The following is a 13,203-nucleotide window of genomic DNA, read 5'->3' on the forward strand; positions in this document are numbered from 1 at the left end:
TATATGTGCATACCTTGCAAGGTCCTCATGTCTGTCAGACAGTTTTCACTTGACCTCGACCTCATTTCATGGATCAGTGAACAAGGTTAAGTTTTGGTGGTCAAGTCCATATCTCAGATACTATAAGCAATAGGGCTAGTATATTCGGTGTATGGAAGGACTGTAAGGTGTACATGTCCAACTGGCAGGTGTCATCTGACCTTGACCTCATTTTCATGGTTCAGTGGTTATAGTTAAATTTTTGTGTTTTGGTCTGTTTTTTTCATACTATATGTAATAGGTCTACTATATTTGTTGTATGGAATGATTGTAAGGTGTACATGTCTAGCGGGCAGATGTCATGTGACCTTGACCTCATTTTCATGGTTCAGTGGTTATAGTTAAATTTTTGTGTTTTGGTCTGTTTTTTTCATACTATATGCAATAGGTCTACTATATTTGTTGTATGGAATGATTGTAAGGTGTACCTGTCTAGCGGGCAGATGTCATGTGACCTTGACCTCATTTTCATGGTTCAGTGGTTATAGTTAAATTTTTGTGTTTTGGTCTGTTTTTTTCATACTATATGCAATAGGTCTACTATATTTGTTGTATGGAATGATTGTAAGGTGTACATGTCTAGCGGGCAGATGTCATGTGACCTTGACCTCATTTTTATGGTTCAGTGGTCAAAGTTCAGTTTTTGAGTTTTGGTCTTTTTATCTAATACTATATGCCATAGGTCAACTATATTTGGTGTATGGAAATATTTTATGATCTTTATGTCAGTAGCGCAGGTTTCTTTTGACCGTGACCTCATTTTCACGGTTCATTGCACAGTGTTAAGTTTTTGTTTTTTGGTCTATTTTTCTTAAACTATAAGTAATAGGTCAACTATATATGTTGTATAGAAACATTGTTAGCTGTACATGTCTGCCTGGCATGGTTCATCTGACCTTGACCTCATTTTCATGGTTCATTGGTCTTTGTTTAGTTATCTTGGTTAATGTTAAGTTTATGAGACAGTTGGAATAAAGCTTTATACTTAGGACTATCAACATAATATCAATGATTAGTATAGAAGGCGAGACATTTCAGTGTGTGCACTCTTGTGTTTTTGTTTGTTTATTTTTTTAAATTCTGAATTATTCTTTTTAGGCATGTGACTTTTTCCTTTAAGGGAACTGTTTTTAGGTAGAACTCTCAGTACAGTTAACTTCCCCATATTTAGAGCATTTAAAATAAAATTTAGTTATGTATCACTAAAATGGAACTTTGTATTGACAGGTACCCTGGCATACATCTGGAGGAAATGAAAAATATTACTTCGACAATGAAAATGTAAGTTTTAATAATTACATTAGATGTATGTTTCATTATAATACGTTATTCTGATTGGCTAACTGCACATCACATGTTATTTCTTCAACAATTGCATGAAACAATAAAACTTATCATTCATGATAACACGAGTCTGACAATAAAGTGCACAGGTGAATTAAATAAAAAATTGATAAAAATCCTATTTTCATGATCCTAGCTAAAAAATGTAATTATAAGTATTAAATGCTACTTTTTGTAACTTCATAGGGTTGTAAAAGCTTTGACCGTGCACACATTTTTAGAATGAAGCACTTCCGCACTTCATACAAAATGTAATTCGGTCAACGCTTTTACACCCCACTGAAGTTACAAAAAGAAGCATTCAATTTTTAAATAAAACTCTTGTAATGTTTTAAAAATTCTGTTTTATGCGATTATCATATCAATATTTCAGAGGATATTTTTTTAATGATATGCAACTTATATCAATTTGATATTGTACAAAAAATTTAAATATAAGACAAAAAAAATAAAGATTAGCTTTTTTCATTTTGCAAATATTAACAGAGTTCACGAAAATGGTTGGTCCTGTCCGTCAAAATAAGGCTTGGACCAGTATTTTGAAAGCTAGTGCCGGTCCTGATGACCGATGTAAAAATGGTCATGCAGGGCCTTTTTTATCGGTAATTAGTTGTACTGCAACTTATTCCAGTACATGTTTACATCAGTCACCTGCTGCTAATTTCTGGTACTAGTTTCCTATAATAAACAAACTGAAACCAAAGTGGCGATCTACACGTGGCCTGCTAAATTTGTTCATGTAGCCATTCCAGGCAAACAATCATTGATTGAACCCTTTGATAGAGATAACAAATACTGAGAAAGTGATTCAGAGGATGAAATGGAAAGTGAAGATGACTTTAAATAAGAACAATCAGAAGATCAGAACTGGTCCTTTATTGTTAATTTGGCTGTGGATGTGAGAAATTAAACTAATAATAATAAAATACATTCACAAAAATATGTTATTATTTTTATTCCATAATAAAATTGACAGATTTTTTAGGACTGGCTTAAATTTTGTAGGACTGAAAAATAATCTTGCTTGTCGGTCCCATGTTTGACAGGTCAAAAAACGTTTTCGCTAACTCTGTATTAACTATGATATTACAAGCTATTTGTTGTAGCAAAAGGAAAATATAAATAAATGTTTTAGATTTATTGAATAGATATGAATTTTGATGTTATCCTTTGGTATTTATTTTAGGTATGCATGATCTTCAATGCTGGGGAACTGGCCTTAATTGAATATGGATCCAATGAAGTTCTGGGATGTGTTAGAACTGAGTTCATGAATCCACATTTAATAAGGTAAGGTTAATATAATGTTCATATAAATAAGCAATAAATTCTCCTATTTTCAGCACTAGAATGCTTAATAGATTTAGAACTTGAAGGTATATAACGTGTGCATGACACCCATCTATGGTCCTATTAACTTTTATTTGAAAACCAATGTCAAATTTTATCATTGAATTGCATGTTTTGTAATTTTAATTATTGAGATAGAGTATAATGAGATCAATATTCATTTAAATTTATATACAAGGATTTCATTTTATTTCACAGTGTAAGATTAAATGAAAGAAAACAGAGAGGTGTTGAGGACAACAAAAAGATAGCATATTTACTTGATCTAAAAACTGTTGCTATTGGTAAGTTGATATTAAAGCAGAGGACAACAACAAGATAGCATATTTACTTGATCTAAAAACTGTTGCTATTGGTAAGTTGATATTAAAGCAGAGGACAACAACAAGATAGCATATTTACTTGATCTAAAAACTGTTGCTATTGGTAAGTTGATATTAAAGCAAAGGACAACAAAAAGATAGCATATTTACTTGATCTAAAAACTGTTGCTATTGGTAAGTTGATATTAAAGCAAAGGACAACAAAAAGATAGCATATTTACTTGATCTAAAAACTGTTGCTATTGGTAAGTTGATATTAAAGCAAAGGACAACAAAAAGATAGCATATTTACTTGATCTAAAAACTGTTGCTATTGGTAAGTTGATATTAAAGCAAAGGACAACAAAAAGATAGCATATTTACTTGATCTAAAAACTGTTGCTATTGGTAAGTTGATATTAAAGCAGAGGACAACAACAAGACAATGTAATAAAACATAAAATTCAGGGCATATGGTGCAGTGTTCTCAGTCAAACAGCATCATGGGAATAGAAATAGCACTGTTTCTCAAAATTATGATACCACATTTGTTACTAAATTCTGTTTATATATCACCATGTTATTATGGTGCACTTAGTGACAGAGAAGAATACTGAGTCAAGAAAGAAAAAAAGCTATAGATTTACACAGTCAATGATAAAAGTAAAAGATTGATTCTTTTGGTTGTTTAAAAATCACATATGAAGAATCTCCATTTATTTTTGTACAAATTGAAATAGTTCAGACAAAATGTTTGTTTTTACAGTTGATCTACTGACTGGTGCAACATTAGCACAGATTACTCATGAATCCAAAATTGACTGGTTAGAGGTAAGTTATATATGCTTATATTTGATGAAATTTACTAATATAAAACTGATATAAAAAGCTTTATGATGTTAGCATTTGCAATTAAACATAAGCTTTGTTAATTTTATTTTAAGCACAAAGTATTTGTTATGTTTAATTTGGAGTGGGAGTATGGAATTACTAGAAATCAGAGCCTATACATTCTTTTTTGTTGAGTTTTGTCACTAATCTTGTTCCAACAATTCTCATTAAAGTGTAATGACATTTTTATAAAAGATTGTGCTGTGAATACTCTGCAGTGATCTTGATAGAGGTTTCACATATATTTACTTTTAATACTATTAATTGGGCTGTGTTAATCTTTTCTTTTAATTGTTGTTTTAATCTATTTTAGTTGAATGAGACTGGCAGAAAACTTCTGTTTAGAGACAAAAGACTAAGGGTAAGAATACTATGCTAGCAAGCTACTTGTAATCATTTAAATATATCTATATACAAGGTTGTTACTTCACCTATTGTATTTAAACTAGTTGATGTGGTAAGAAGACAGGATCAATTTCAAAATAGAGTCTGTTCTCAAGACAACTTCACAAGGACCAGTAGACTTCATTGAAACCATCACTTTATTACTAAAAAAAACCCATCCTTTTATTATATGCACTACTTTCCAAATTTGAAAACACCAATTCAAAAATCAAGATATTATTGCATTCATTAAGTATTGTGAATGCAGTTTAAAAAAGTGCTTCATACAAATAATTTGATCAGAATTTAGATTGAAAAATTCTGATTAATGCAATACAAATTATGTTACCTGTTACCAAGTAGCATGATTGATAATCCACGCATATGCTCAATTTGTATGGTGACTATACTAATTTGGACTCCGAAATGTCATGATTTACTGATATTTTACAGCTGAACTTGATTGACATAGAATCCCAAAACAGAACTACAATCCTAAACTACTGTTCTTACGTCCAGTGGGTACCTGGCAGTGATGTTGTTGTAGGCCAGAACAGAGGAAACTTATGTGTCTGGTATAACATTGATGCTCCAGAGAGAGTTACAATGTTCCCCATTAAGGTGAGTGATGTAACAGGCCAAAACACAGGAAATTTGTGTGTCAGTTAAACATTGACACTCCAAAAAGAGTAATAATGTCTTTGTAGTGTAATGATCTTACCTAAATCCAGTTATTATCTAATTTGTTCGTTTTGATATATAGAAATTTTTAAAGTTTGAGCAGAAGCTCTATTGATACACTAGAAACTTTGACAAAGATAAATTTACATTTATTTTAGATTGATTGAGTATATTTGTCTATTGCAGGGAGATATAGTAGATTTAGAGAGAACTGATGGTAAAACAGAAGTTCTGGTCAATGAAGGTGTGTCTACAGTATCTTATACTTTAGATGAAGGTTTGATAGAGTTTGGAACAGCAATTGATGATGGAGACTTTGAAAGGTAAACACACTCTTATTAACAGGTGAAAGTTACTACCACATATATTTTACAGGGAAATGGTCTACACACACTTATTGTAACTGTGGAAGAATATTACTCACTTATTTTACATGTGAAATATAAAACACTTATTTTACATGTAAAGAGTATGCACACACTTATTTTACATGTGAAAGTATATACACATATATTCTACACATGAAAGGTATAAAATTATACACATGAAAATATACACACACTTATTCTTCACATGAGAGGTATACATACTCTTATTTCACATGTGAATATAATATATTTTATACATGAAAAGTACACACTCTTTTTTAGATTTTGAACATTAATCTGATATGCTGGTAAGATCTTACTTTTACAAAGGAAAGCATAGTCAATATGATTATTTAATCGTAATGTTCAATATCTGGTGTACAGATATCCATCAAAAGTTAGAACAGTTACTTGGTTCATATGTAAAGAAAGACATTACGAAGAGAGAACTTATCAAGAATTTGAAACTGAAACTGAAATTTTGATTGAAACATTTGTTGTTGTTCTGAAGGCCCTTTAACTTGCAGAAAATATGCTCTGTTGGGGACTGAAATAGATAATGACAAATTAATTATATCACAAATGTACTTTAATCTGACTTTCAAACTTATTTTATTATAGAGCTGTATCTTTCTTGGAAACGTTAGAGTTGTCTGCTGAAACAGAAGCTATGTGGAAAACTCTAAGCAAGTTGGCCATGGAAGATCGACAATTACATATAGCTGAAAGGTAAGTAATGTGCATAATACTGAGTAAGCTTGCTATGGAAGATAAACAGTGTCATATACTGATAGCTGTTGTCAGTTAAGAGTTTGATGGAGAATTGAAATTACAATGAGAACTTAATTTTCAGATGTTTTTTCTATTTATTTATTTAGAATTAGATATATTTTTATTCAAAAGAATAAAGAATTACAAATCTACTTTAATCTCAAGGTTTAGCCTAGATACACATGCTGACTTTGCTAAAAATCTTTGAGTTAGAGCAGAGATAGACTGTAAAAAGTGGTAACAATTTAGCTTGAATTTAACTTTTGCCCTTTTTACTTACAGGTGTTACTCTGCCCTTGGAGATATAGCTAAAGCCAGGTACATGAAAGAGACATTTAGAATTGCCGAAGACGTCCAGAAACAACATGTAAGTATTTTTAAAGTTTGTTGAACTAATATTTTAAACTTTGTAAGTAATGTTGTTAATAAATTGGTTTCTATATATTTATAAAAGAAAAAATGTATGATTTTTTATTGTAAACCTTATTGATCTGATGCTGATATTGTTCACATTTTAGGGTGGAGATGGTTTTAACCACTATAAAGTAAGAGCCAGATTTGCTGTTATGGAGAAGAAATACAAAGAGGCAGAGAGCATCTATCTAGAACAGGTATATTGGCTTTGTTTTGTTTTGTTATTAATGAAGACTTGATGGCATCATATAAATTTAATGTTAAACAATGCTCAAAGAAAGTATACAGAAGCTTTAAAAGGTTCACATTTTCTTGAATAGATGCAAGTTACAGTTTACACAAGTTGTGTGCTTTTGCTTGACATTTTGAGATTAACCTTTATCAGAAACACTTAATGCAGGAAACCAAGAATGAATCATTAACACATGAATAACTACATGACCAAAAGAGAACTTGAAATAATGCCAATAAAGATTTGTTATTTTATCCCATTTTCACGATCCACTGAACATAGAAAATGATAGTGCGGATGGGGCATCCATGTACTTGAGACAAATTCTTGTTACATTCAAAATTATAATAGATTTTGATAGTAACAAATAAAACAGTTTGACAATTATTATGTCTTAGATTTATTGTTCTATGTGAATGTTTCACATCTGAATGTATATTATAATCAAACTGTTTAATTTTACAGAATCATGTAGATGAAGCCATGGAAATGTATCAAGAAATGCACATGTGGGATGAAGCAATAGAAGTGGCGGAAGCTAAGGTAGGTCATGTATACCCCTACATATACATATTCACATATACCATATACCTATTGATAAATGATACATCTAGGAATAAGAATATTGAGTCAGTTAAGAATTAGATAATTGTGGGAAGTAGATTAAACAAGATGTTAAAGGGATTAAATTTTGGACTTTTTTACGATTTCAAAATATTTTAGACATATTGAAAACACAATTAGCTAATGAAACCAAATGTTGATTTTGTAGATGCATCCAGAATTAGAGAATCTACAGCGTAATTATTACCAATGGTTGATGGATACTGGACAGGAAGAGAAAGCTGGAGAGGTAAAACTTTTTTAGATTTAAATTAATGATTTAAAATTCCTATAATGTAATGGAATATAGTTAGATTAGAGTTATAACTTAACTGTAATTATTAAAAATTTATCATGATCTGAAGACGAAGGTTTAAAAAAGTTATTCAATTGAAAATGCATGTAATGACCAAATGGTATAAGTCAAAAATTACTTTTACTGAAAAATTAAATACACAGGATAAAAAAACAAGAAAATTGACATTCATTATAAGTTATTTCAAACTCAAGTTTAAGCATTAGTTATTTTCATTGGCTATTTGCATTGATTCACTGTATATTTATTTCAGTTGAAAGAAAAGGATGAAGATTACTTGGCAGCCATTAATCTTTACATGAAATCTGGTTTGCCTGCCAGAGCTGCTCGACTTGCTACTAGTAGAGAGGTATGCATTTTCTTGTCATTTTGAAAAGGTTTCAAATGGTTTTCAAACAATTCCATATCATTTTGTGATTATCTTTTTGTCATTGTTAAGTTGTGTAATGACCTATGGAACTATTGTACAATAATTGTCTCAAGTGAAGGAGATTGCATCATCAATCCAAGGCTTTGTCAAATGAAATATTTAACATTATTGGTATTTTCTGCTTCTCTCTTGTGTGCACTCTTCCTTGAAGAGTATGGACAAAACGATCATCTCTCAATTAAAGTTACAGATTGGATAGATATGATCCAGTAAATATTATCACTGGGAGTTGGCACATTAAAACTTTTGTTAAGCATTCAGATCATCGTTTTTTTCCTTTTTTAATTTTGAAAGATTGTCTTCTGGACATTAACACCATTTATTTGTTTTTTGTTCAATATACATAGATAGAAATATTTACAAACTTTGTGTATATTGTTCCAACTTTTGCTGTTAAAATGAAGTAAGTCTTTGATCATGTCATCACTTTGGTTGTTTTAGTTATTGAATTTTTTATTATTTTTTTTAATTTTAGGAATTAATGAGTAATGCTGACTTGATTGGAAGAATAGCATCTGCTCTGATTAAATCTGAGTTGTATGAGCGGGTGAGTTTACATAATAGATCAGAAATACTTATTAGAAGGTAGGTGTATTGTTAGGTTCAATGTTTTTTTCATGTTTTACTAATTGTTTAAAAACTTTTCTCATTGAAATTTTTACAGATGGATAGGAATTTTAGATAATAGTTGTAGAGGAAATTGTTAAAATGCTTCCATATTATAAAAAAATGATCTTACTTATCTGTTCTACTGTTTGTTTTAGGCTGGAGATTTGTATGAACATATCAGAGATAAACAAAAGGCAATGGAATGCTACAAGAAGGGCAACGCTTATCTTCAAGGTAATTATATAAACAATTTATGCTACAAGAAAGGCAACGCTTATCTTCAAGATAATTATTTAAACAATTAATGCTACAAGAAAGGTAACGCTTATCTTGAAGGTAATTATAAAAAAATTAATGATACAAGAAAGGGCAACGCTGATCTTCAAGATTATTATTTAAACAATTAATGCTACAAGAAGGGTAACGCTTATCTTCAAGGTAATTATAATGCTACAATAAAGGCAAGTATCCGCGAAAATAAGTTGGTTTACAGTTAAGAGGAATTCTATGTTATTGATACTCTGAGTAACAGATTCTTTCACCATGGTTTACTTGTAACAAAGGTGCATTGTTTTGTATTCCAGCTGTCAAACTTGCCAGAGAAGCTTTCCCTGGAGAAGTTGTTAAACTTGAAGAGGAATGGGGAAATTATTTGGTTTCACAGAAACAGTTAGATTCTGCTATCAACCACTACATAGAGGCTGGGTTAGTATACATATTTTCATAGACACATAAACATTTTTGACTGAATTTTGATACAAAAAAAATCTTATTTATTTAAGCTATTGATTTTAACCTTTGGATTGGCAATACATCATGCACAATGATCTTATATTTTAAATGGAAAAATACAGTGTTTTAAGAAGAATTTTGAATCATCATTTTTTGTTTTCCAGAGCTAACATGAAAGCTGTGGATGCTGCTATTGATTCTAGACAATGGTCAAAGGCTGTACAAATCCTGGAGCTACAAGATTCAGCCATGTCATCCAAATATTACAAGAAAATTGCTGACCACTATGCTTCTATTGGAGATTATGAGGTACTTAGATTAAAAACAAATAATTATAATTATTTGAAAAATTATACAAGAGAAAAAAATCATATGTTTATATAAGAATAGAACCACAGTTTTATTATAGAAATATAAATTATAAATTGGCCAAAATTTGAAAGAAACACTAAGATAATGACGATGAATGGCTGTTTTACACGCTTTGGCAAATTAAAAAAATATTCAGGATAAGAACATGTTTATGCTCTATGAATATGAGCCTTTCTTTGTACAAGACCAACACACTGAGCCAGATAGTTAATTTGCTTTTTTGCAAGGTAACACACAGTCTTAAGGAATAAAAGTCAATTTAGATGGATACATTATTTTGACTTCAAGGTGGACTAGTCTAACTCATGCTTCTTTATGCTGAATGTCTAGCAGCAAATATCAATTTTAAAGTCTTTGACCTTGCAGGAGGTTGAAACCTCCCCTCTCTTCTCTTCTCATGGAGCACGGGACCAGTAATATAAAAAGAAATGCTAAGACATGTCTGAGATGAAGGCCAACCTACGTTGCTTATATAATTTCAATTTCAATTTTTGTTTTTGTTTTATTCAGATGGCAGAGAAGTTATATGTGCAAGCAGGCAGTACACGAGAGGCAGTAGACATGTATAACAATGCTGGCAAGTGGGATATGGCACACAAGTTAGCTGCTACTTACATGAAATCTGATGATGTATCAACACTGTATATCTCTCAGGCTAGACAACTTGAGGATGACATGAAATTCAAAGATGCTGAAAAGTAGGTTCCCCATTAAACGTGATAAAAACTGTAGATTGATTGCTTGGTGTTTAATGCCATTTTCTTCACTATTTTGTGGGGTGAAGTTTTTATTGGTGTTGAATCCCAGAGTGCCTGGAGAGAACCAACTATCTTCTTGGAAAAACTGATAAAAAAAAAACCTAGAAGTTTCTGTTCAATTGAAAATAATTGAAAATAATTTTTATGGCTTAAAAATATTAATTTATACTGACTTTCACATTTATAATTTAACTCATTGGACCCCAAGAGATTTTTGGAAAATCAGGCATTTTTAGAAATTTGCAATCATATGCAAATTATGTATATTTTCTCGTGTGTTTGACCCCACTCCCACTGAAAAATTGTCACTTTCAGTCTATTTTCCTATTTTAAAACAACATTGAGAGGTGAACATTGACCAGACTGTATGTCTTTGTCATTCAAGTATTACCCTATAGTTACAGCAATTCATTCATGCTATCTAGGAGTATATGGGACTTCAGTGTCATGCTGGGGAATTATTATTGTCAAGTCAGGTCTACCTAAATGTCCATTTTTACGGATTTTTTTTATAGACTAGATTCCTATTGGCAATATTATACCTCTTTGTATTCCTGTACCACCTATGCATGCATTTATGATAATAGTTTATACCTACAGTCACTACCAGTTACGTAGTGGCCATCAAAAGATGCCCACCCCTACCTGATTTTGGCTACTTTTCACGTTTTTTCCGATTTTGAACTCTTAAAAGGCTTTGAAAGTGCCATATTTTCATAAACAGACATCTGAGAAGAGTTTTTTTTGTAATTTATTTTTTTCTCATCTGAAAATACACCAAGCAATGTGATACATAAATATACAGATAATTCATAATACATCTGAGAAGAGTTGATAGAGCATAAACTGCTTGGCTGAAGTCCCTGCTATCATGACAGTTTAGCTGGGGCAGTTTAAAAAAGTATGGAGGTTCAAATGGGCCATCAAAGAATGGTTGTCGCCATCATGCATTCAGGCGGGATTGGGGGCAAAGGGGTTAATGTTGCATTGAAAGCATTGTAGAGTCAATCCATAGACTTGAAATTGCTGATTTTGCATATATATATAAAACACACTTGACCAGTGAAGGATATTTATTCAAGGATTCATTTACTTTCTGTTTTAGATTGTATGTGTCTGTCCAGGAACCAGATATGGCCATTACTATGTACAAGAAACATAAGATGTATTCTGACATGATCCGTCTAGTGAAAACATACCACCCTGACCTTCTACAGGATACACATTTACATCTAGCTGTAGTGAGTTATATAATATCTGTATTCTGACATGATCCGTGTGGTGAAAACCTACCAGGCCCAAGACCACATTTAATGACCCTGCTTTTCGTTGTCCACATATATAGTTCCTTTTAATCAGAGTGTATTTTTCCTTATTTTTTATTTTCTTTCCCTTTCTCACTCATTTCTTAGATGTTTTTGGGTGGAAATGAAAGAAGAGAGGTGAAATGAATTTTTGGATGTTATATTTAAACTGATTTTGATATGGAATGAGTGATTAGGCCAAGTGCAAAAAGGTGATATTTACAGTTTTCGAAACATCTCTTGACTTGTCAATAGGGGTATGGATGTGTATTGGCTAAATTTGTAAAAGTGATTGCTTCAATATTTCTGAATTTTGGATATATATATTAGGACTAGTACTAAACATTACACACACATAAAATTTGACAAAAGTGCATTGTGCAATTTTTATACGACCGCAAAATTTGAAAAATTTTTCGTCGTATATTGCTATCACGTTGGCGTCGGCGTCGTCGTCGTCGTCGTCGTCGTCGTCCGAATACTTTTAGTTTTCGCACTCTAACTTTAGTAAAAGTGAATAGAAATCTATGAAATTTTAACATAAGGTTTATGACCACAAAAGGAAGGTTGGGATTGATTTTGGGAGTTTTGGTCCCAACATTTTAGGAATAAGGGGCCAAAAAGGGCCCAAATAAGCATTTTCTTGGTTTTCGCACTATAACTTTAGTTTAAGTTAATAGAAATCTATGAAATTTTGACACAAGGTTTATGACCACAAAAGAAAGGTTGGGATTGATTTTGGGAGTTTTGGTTCCAACAGTTTAGGAATTAGGGGCAAAAAAAGGGCCCAAATAAGCATTATTCTTGGTTTTCGCACAATAACTTTAGTTTAAGTAAATAGAAATCTATGAAATTTAAACACAAGGTTTATGACCATAAAAGGAAGGTTGGTATTGATTTTGGGAGTTTTGGTCCCAACAGTTTAGGAATAAAGGGCCCAAAGGGTCCAAATTAAACTTTGTTTGATTTCATCAAAAATTGAATAATTGGGGTTCTTTGGTATGCCGAATCTAACTGTGTATGAAGATTCTTAATTTTTGGTCCCGTTTTCAAATTGGTCTACATTAAGGTCCAAAGGGTCCAAAATTAAACTTAGTTTGATTTTTAAAAAAATTGAATCCTGGGGGTTGTTTGATATGCTGAATTTAGAAATGTACTTAGATTTTTAATTATTGGCCTTGTTTTCAAGTTGGTCCAAATGGGGGTCCAAAATTAAACTTTGTTCATCAAAAATTGAATAAATGGGTTCTTTGATATGCCAAATCTAACTGTGTATGTAGATTCTTAATTTTTGGTCCAGTTT

At 31.4% G+C, this 13,203-nt stretch overlaps 1 protein-coding gene across 1 annotated transcript in view; it reads left to right on the forward strand.

The window, feature by feature from the left end:
* The window catches only part of LOC143057794 (intraflagellar transport protein 172 homolog), a 36,602-nt gene that overhangs the window by 7,627 nt on the left and 15,772 nt on the right, over nucleotides 1–13,203 (forward strand). The window contains exons 11-29 of the mRNA XM_076231204.1: nucleotides 1,267–1,320; nucleotides 2,570–2,673; nucleotides 2,932–3,017; nucleotides 3,802–3,866; nucleotides 4,240–4,287; nucleotides 4,764–4,931; nucleotides 5,178–5,314; nucleotides 5,981–6,088; nucleotides 6,413–6,497; nucleotides 6,649–6,741; nucleotides 7,242–7,319; nucleotides 7,549–7,629; nucleotides 7,949–8,044; nucleotides 8,601–8,672; nucleotides 8,890–8,968; nucleotides 9,319–9,439; nucleotides 9,631–9,775; nucleotides 10,349–10,536; nucleotides 11,702–11,837. Of these exons, the coding sequence (XP_076087319.1) occupies nucleotides 1,267–1,320; nucleotides 2,570–2,673; nucleotides 2,932–3,017; nucleotides 3,802–3,866; nucleotides 4,240–4,287; nucleotides 4,764–4,931; nucleotides 5,178–5,314; nucleotides 5,981–6,088; nucleotides 6,413–6,497; nucleotides 6,649–6,741; nucleotides 7,242–7,319; nucleotides 7,549–7,629; nucleotides 7,949–8,044; nucleotides 8,601–8,672; nucleotides 8,890–8,968; nucleotides 9,319–9,439; nucleotides 9,631–9,775; nucleotides 10,349–10,536; nucleotides 11,702–11,837 (1,944 nt within the window). The remainder of the gene's footprint in view (nucleotides 1–1,266; nucleotides 1,321–2,569; nucleotides 2,674–2,931; nucleotides 3,018–3,801; nucleotides 3,867–4,239; nucleotides 4,288–4,763; nucleotides 4,932–5,177; nucleotides 5,315–5,980; nucleotides 6,089–6,412; nucleotides 6,498–6,648; nucleotides 6,742–7,241; nucleotides 7,320–7,548; nucleotides 7,630–7,948; nucleotides 8,045–8,600; nucleotides 8,673–8,889; nucleotides 8,969–9,318; nucleotides 9,440–9,630; nucleotides 9,776–10,348; nucleotides 10,537–11,701; nucleotides 11,838–13,203) is intronic.

This window comes from Mytilus galloprovincialis, chromosome 1 (genome assembly GCF_965363235.1).
Source record: "Mytilus galloprovincialis chromosome 1, xbMytGall1.hap1.1, whole genome shotgun sequence".
In the NCBI taxonomy this organism is placed as follows: domain Eukaryota; kingdom Metazoa; phylum Mollusca; class Bivalvia; order Mytilida; family Mytilidae; genus Mytilus; species Mytilus galloprovincialis.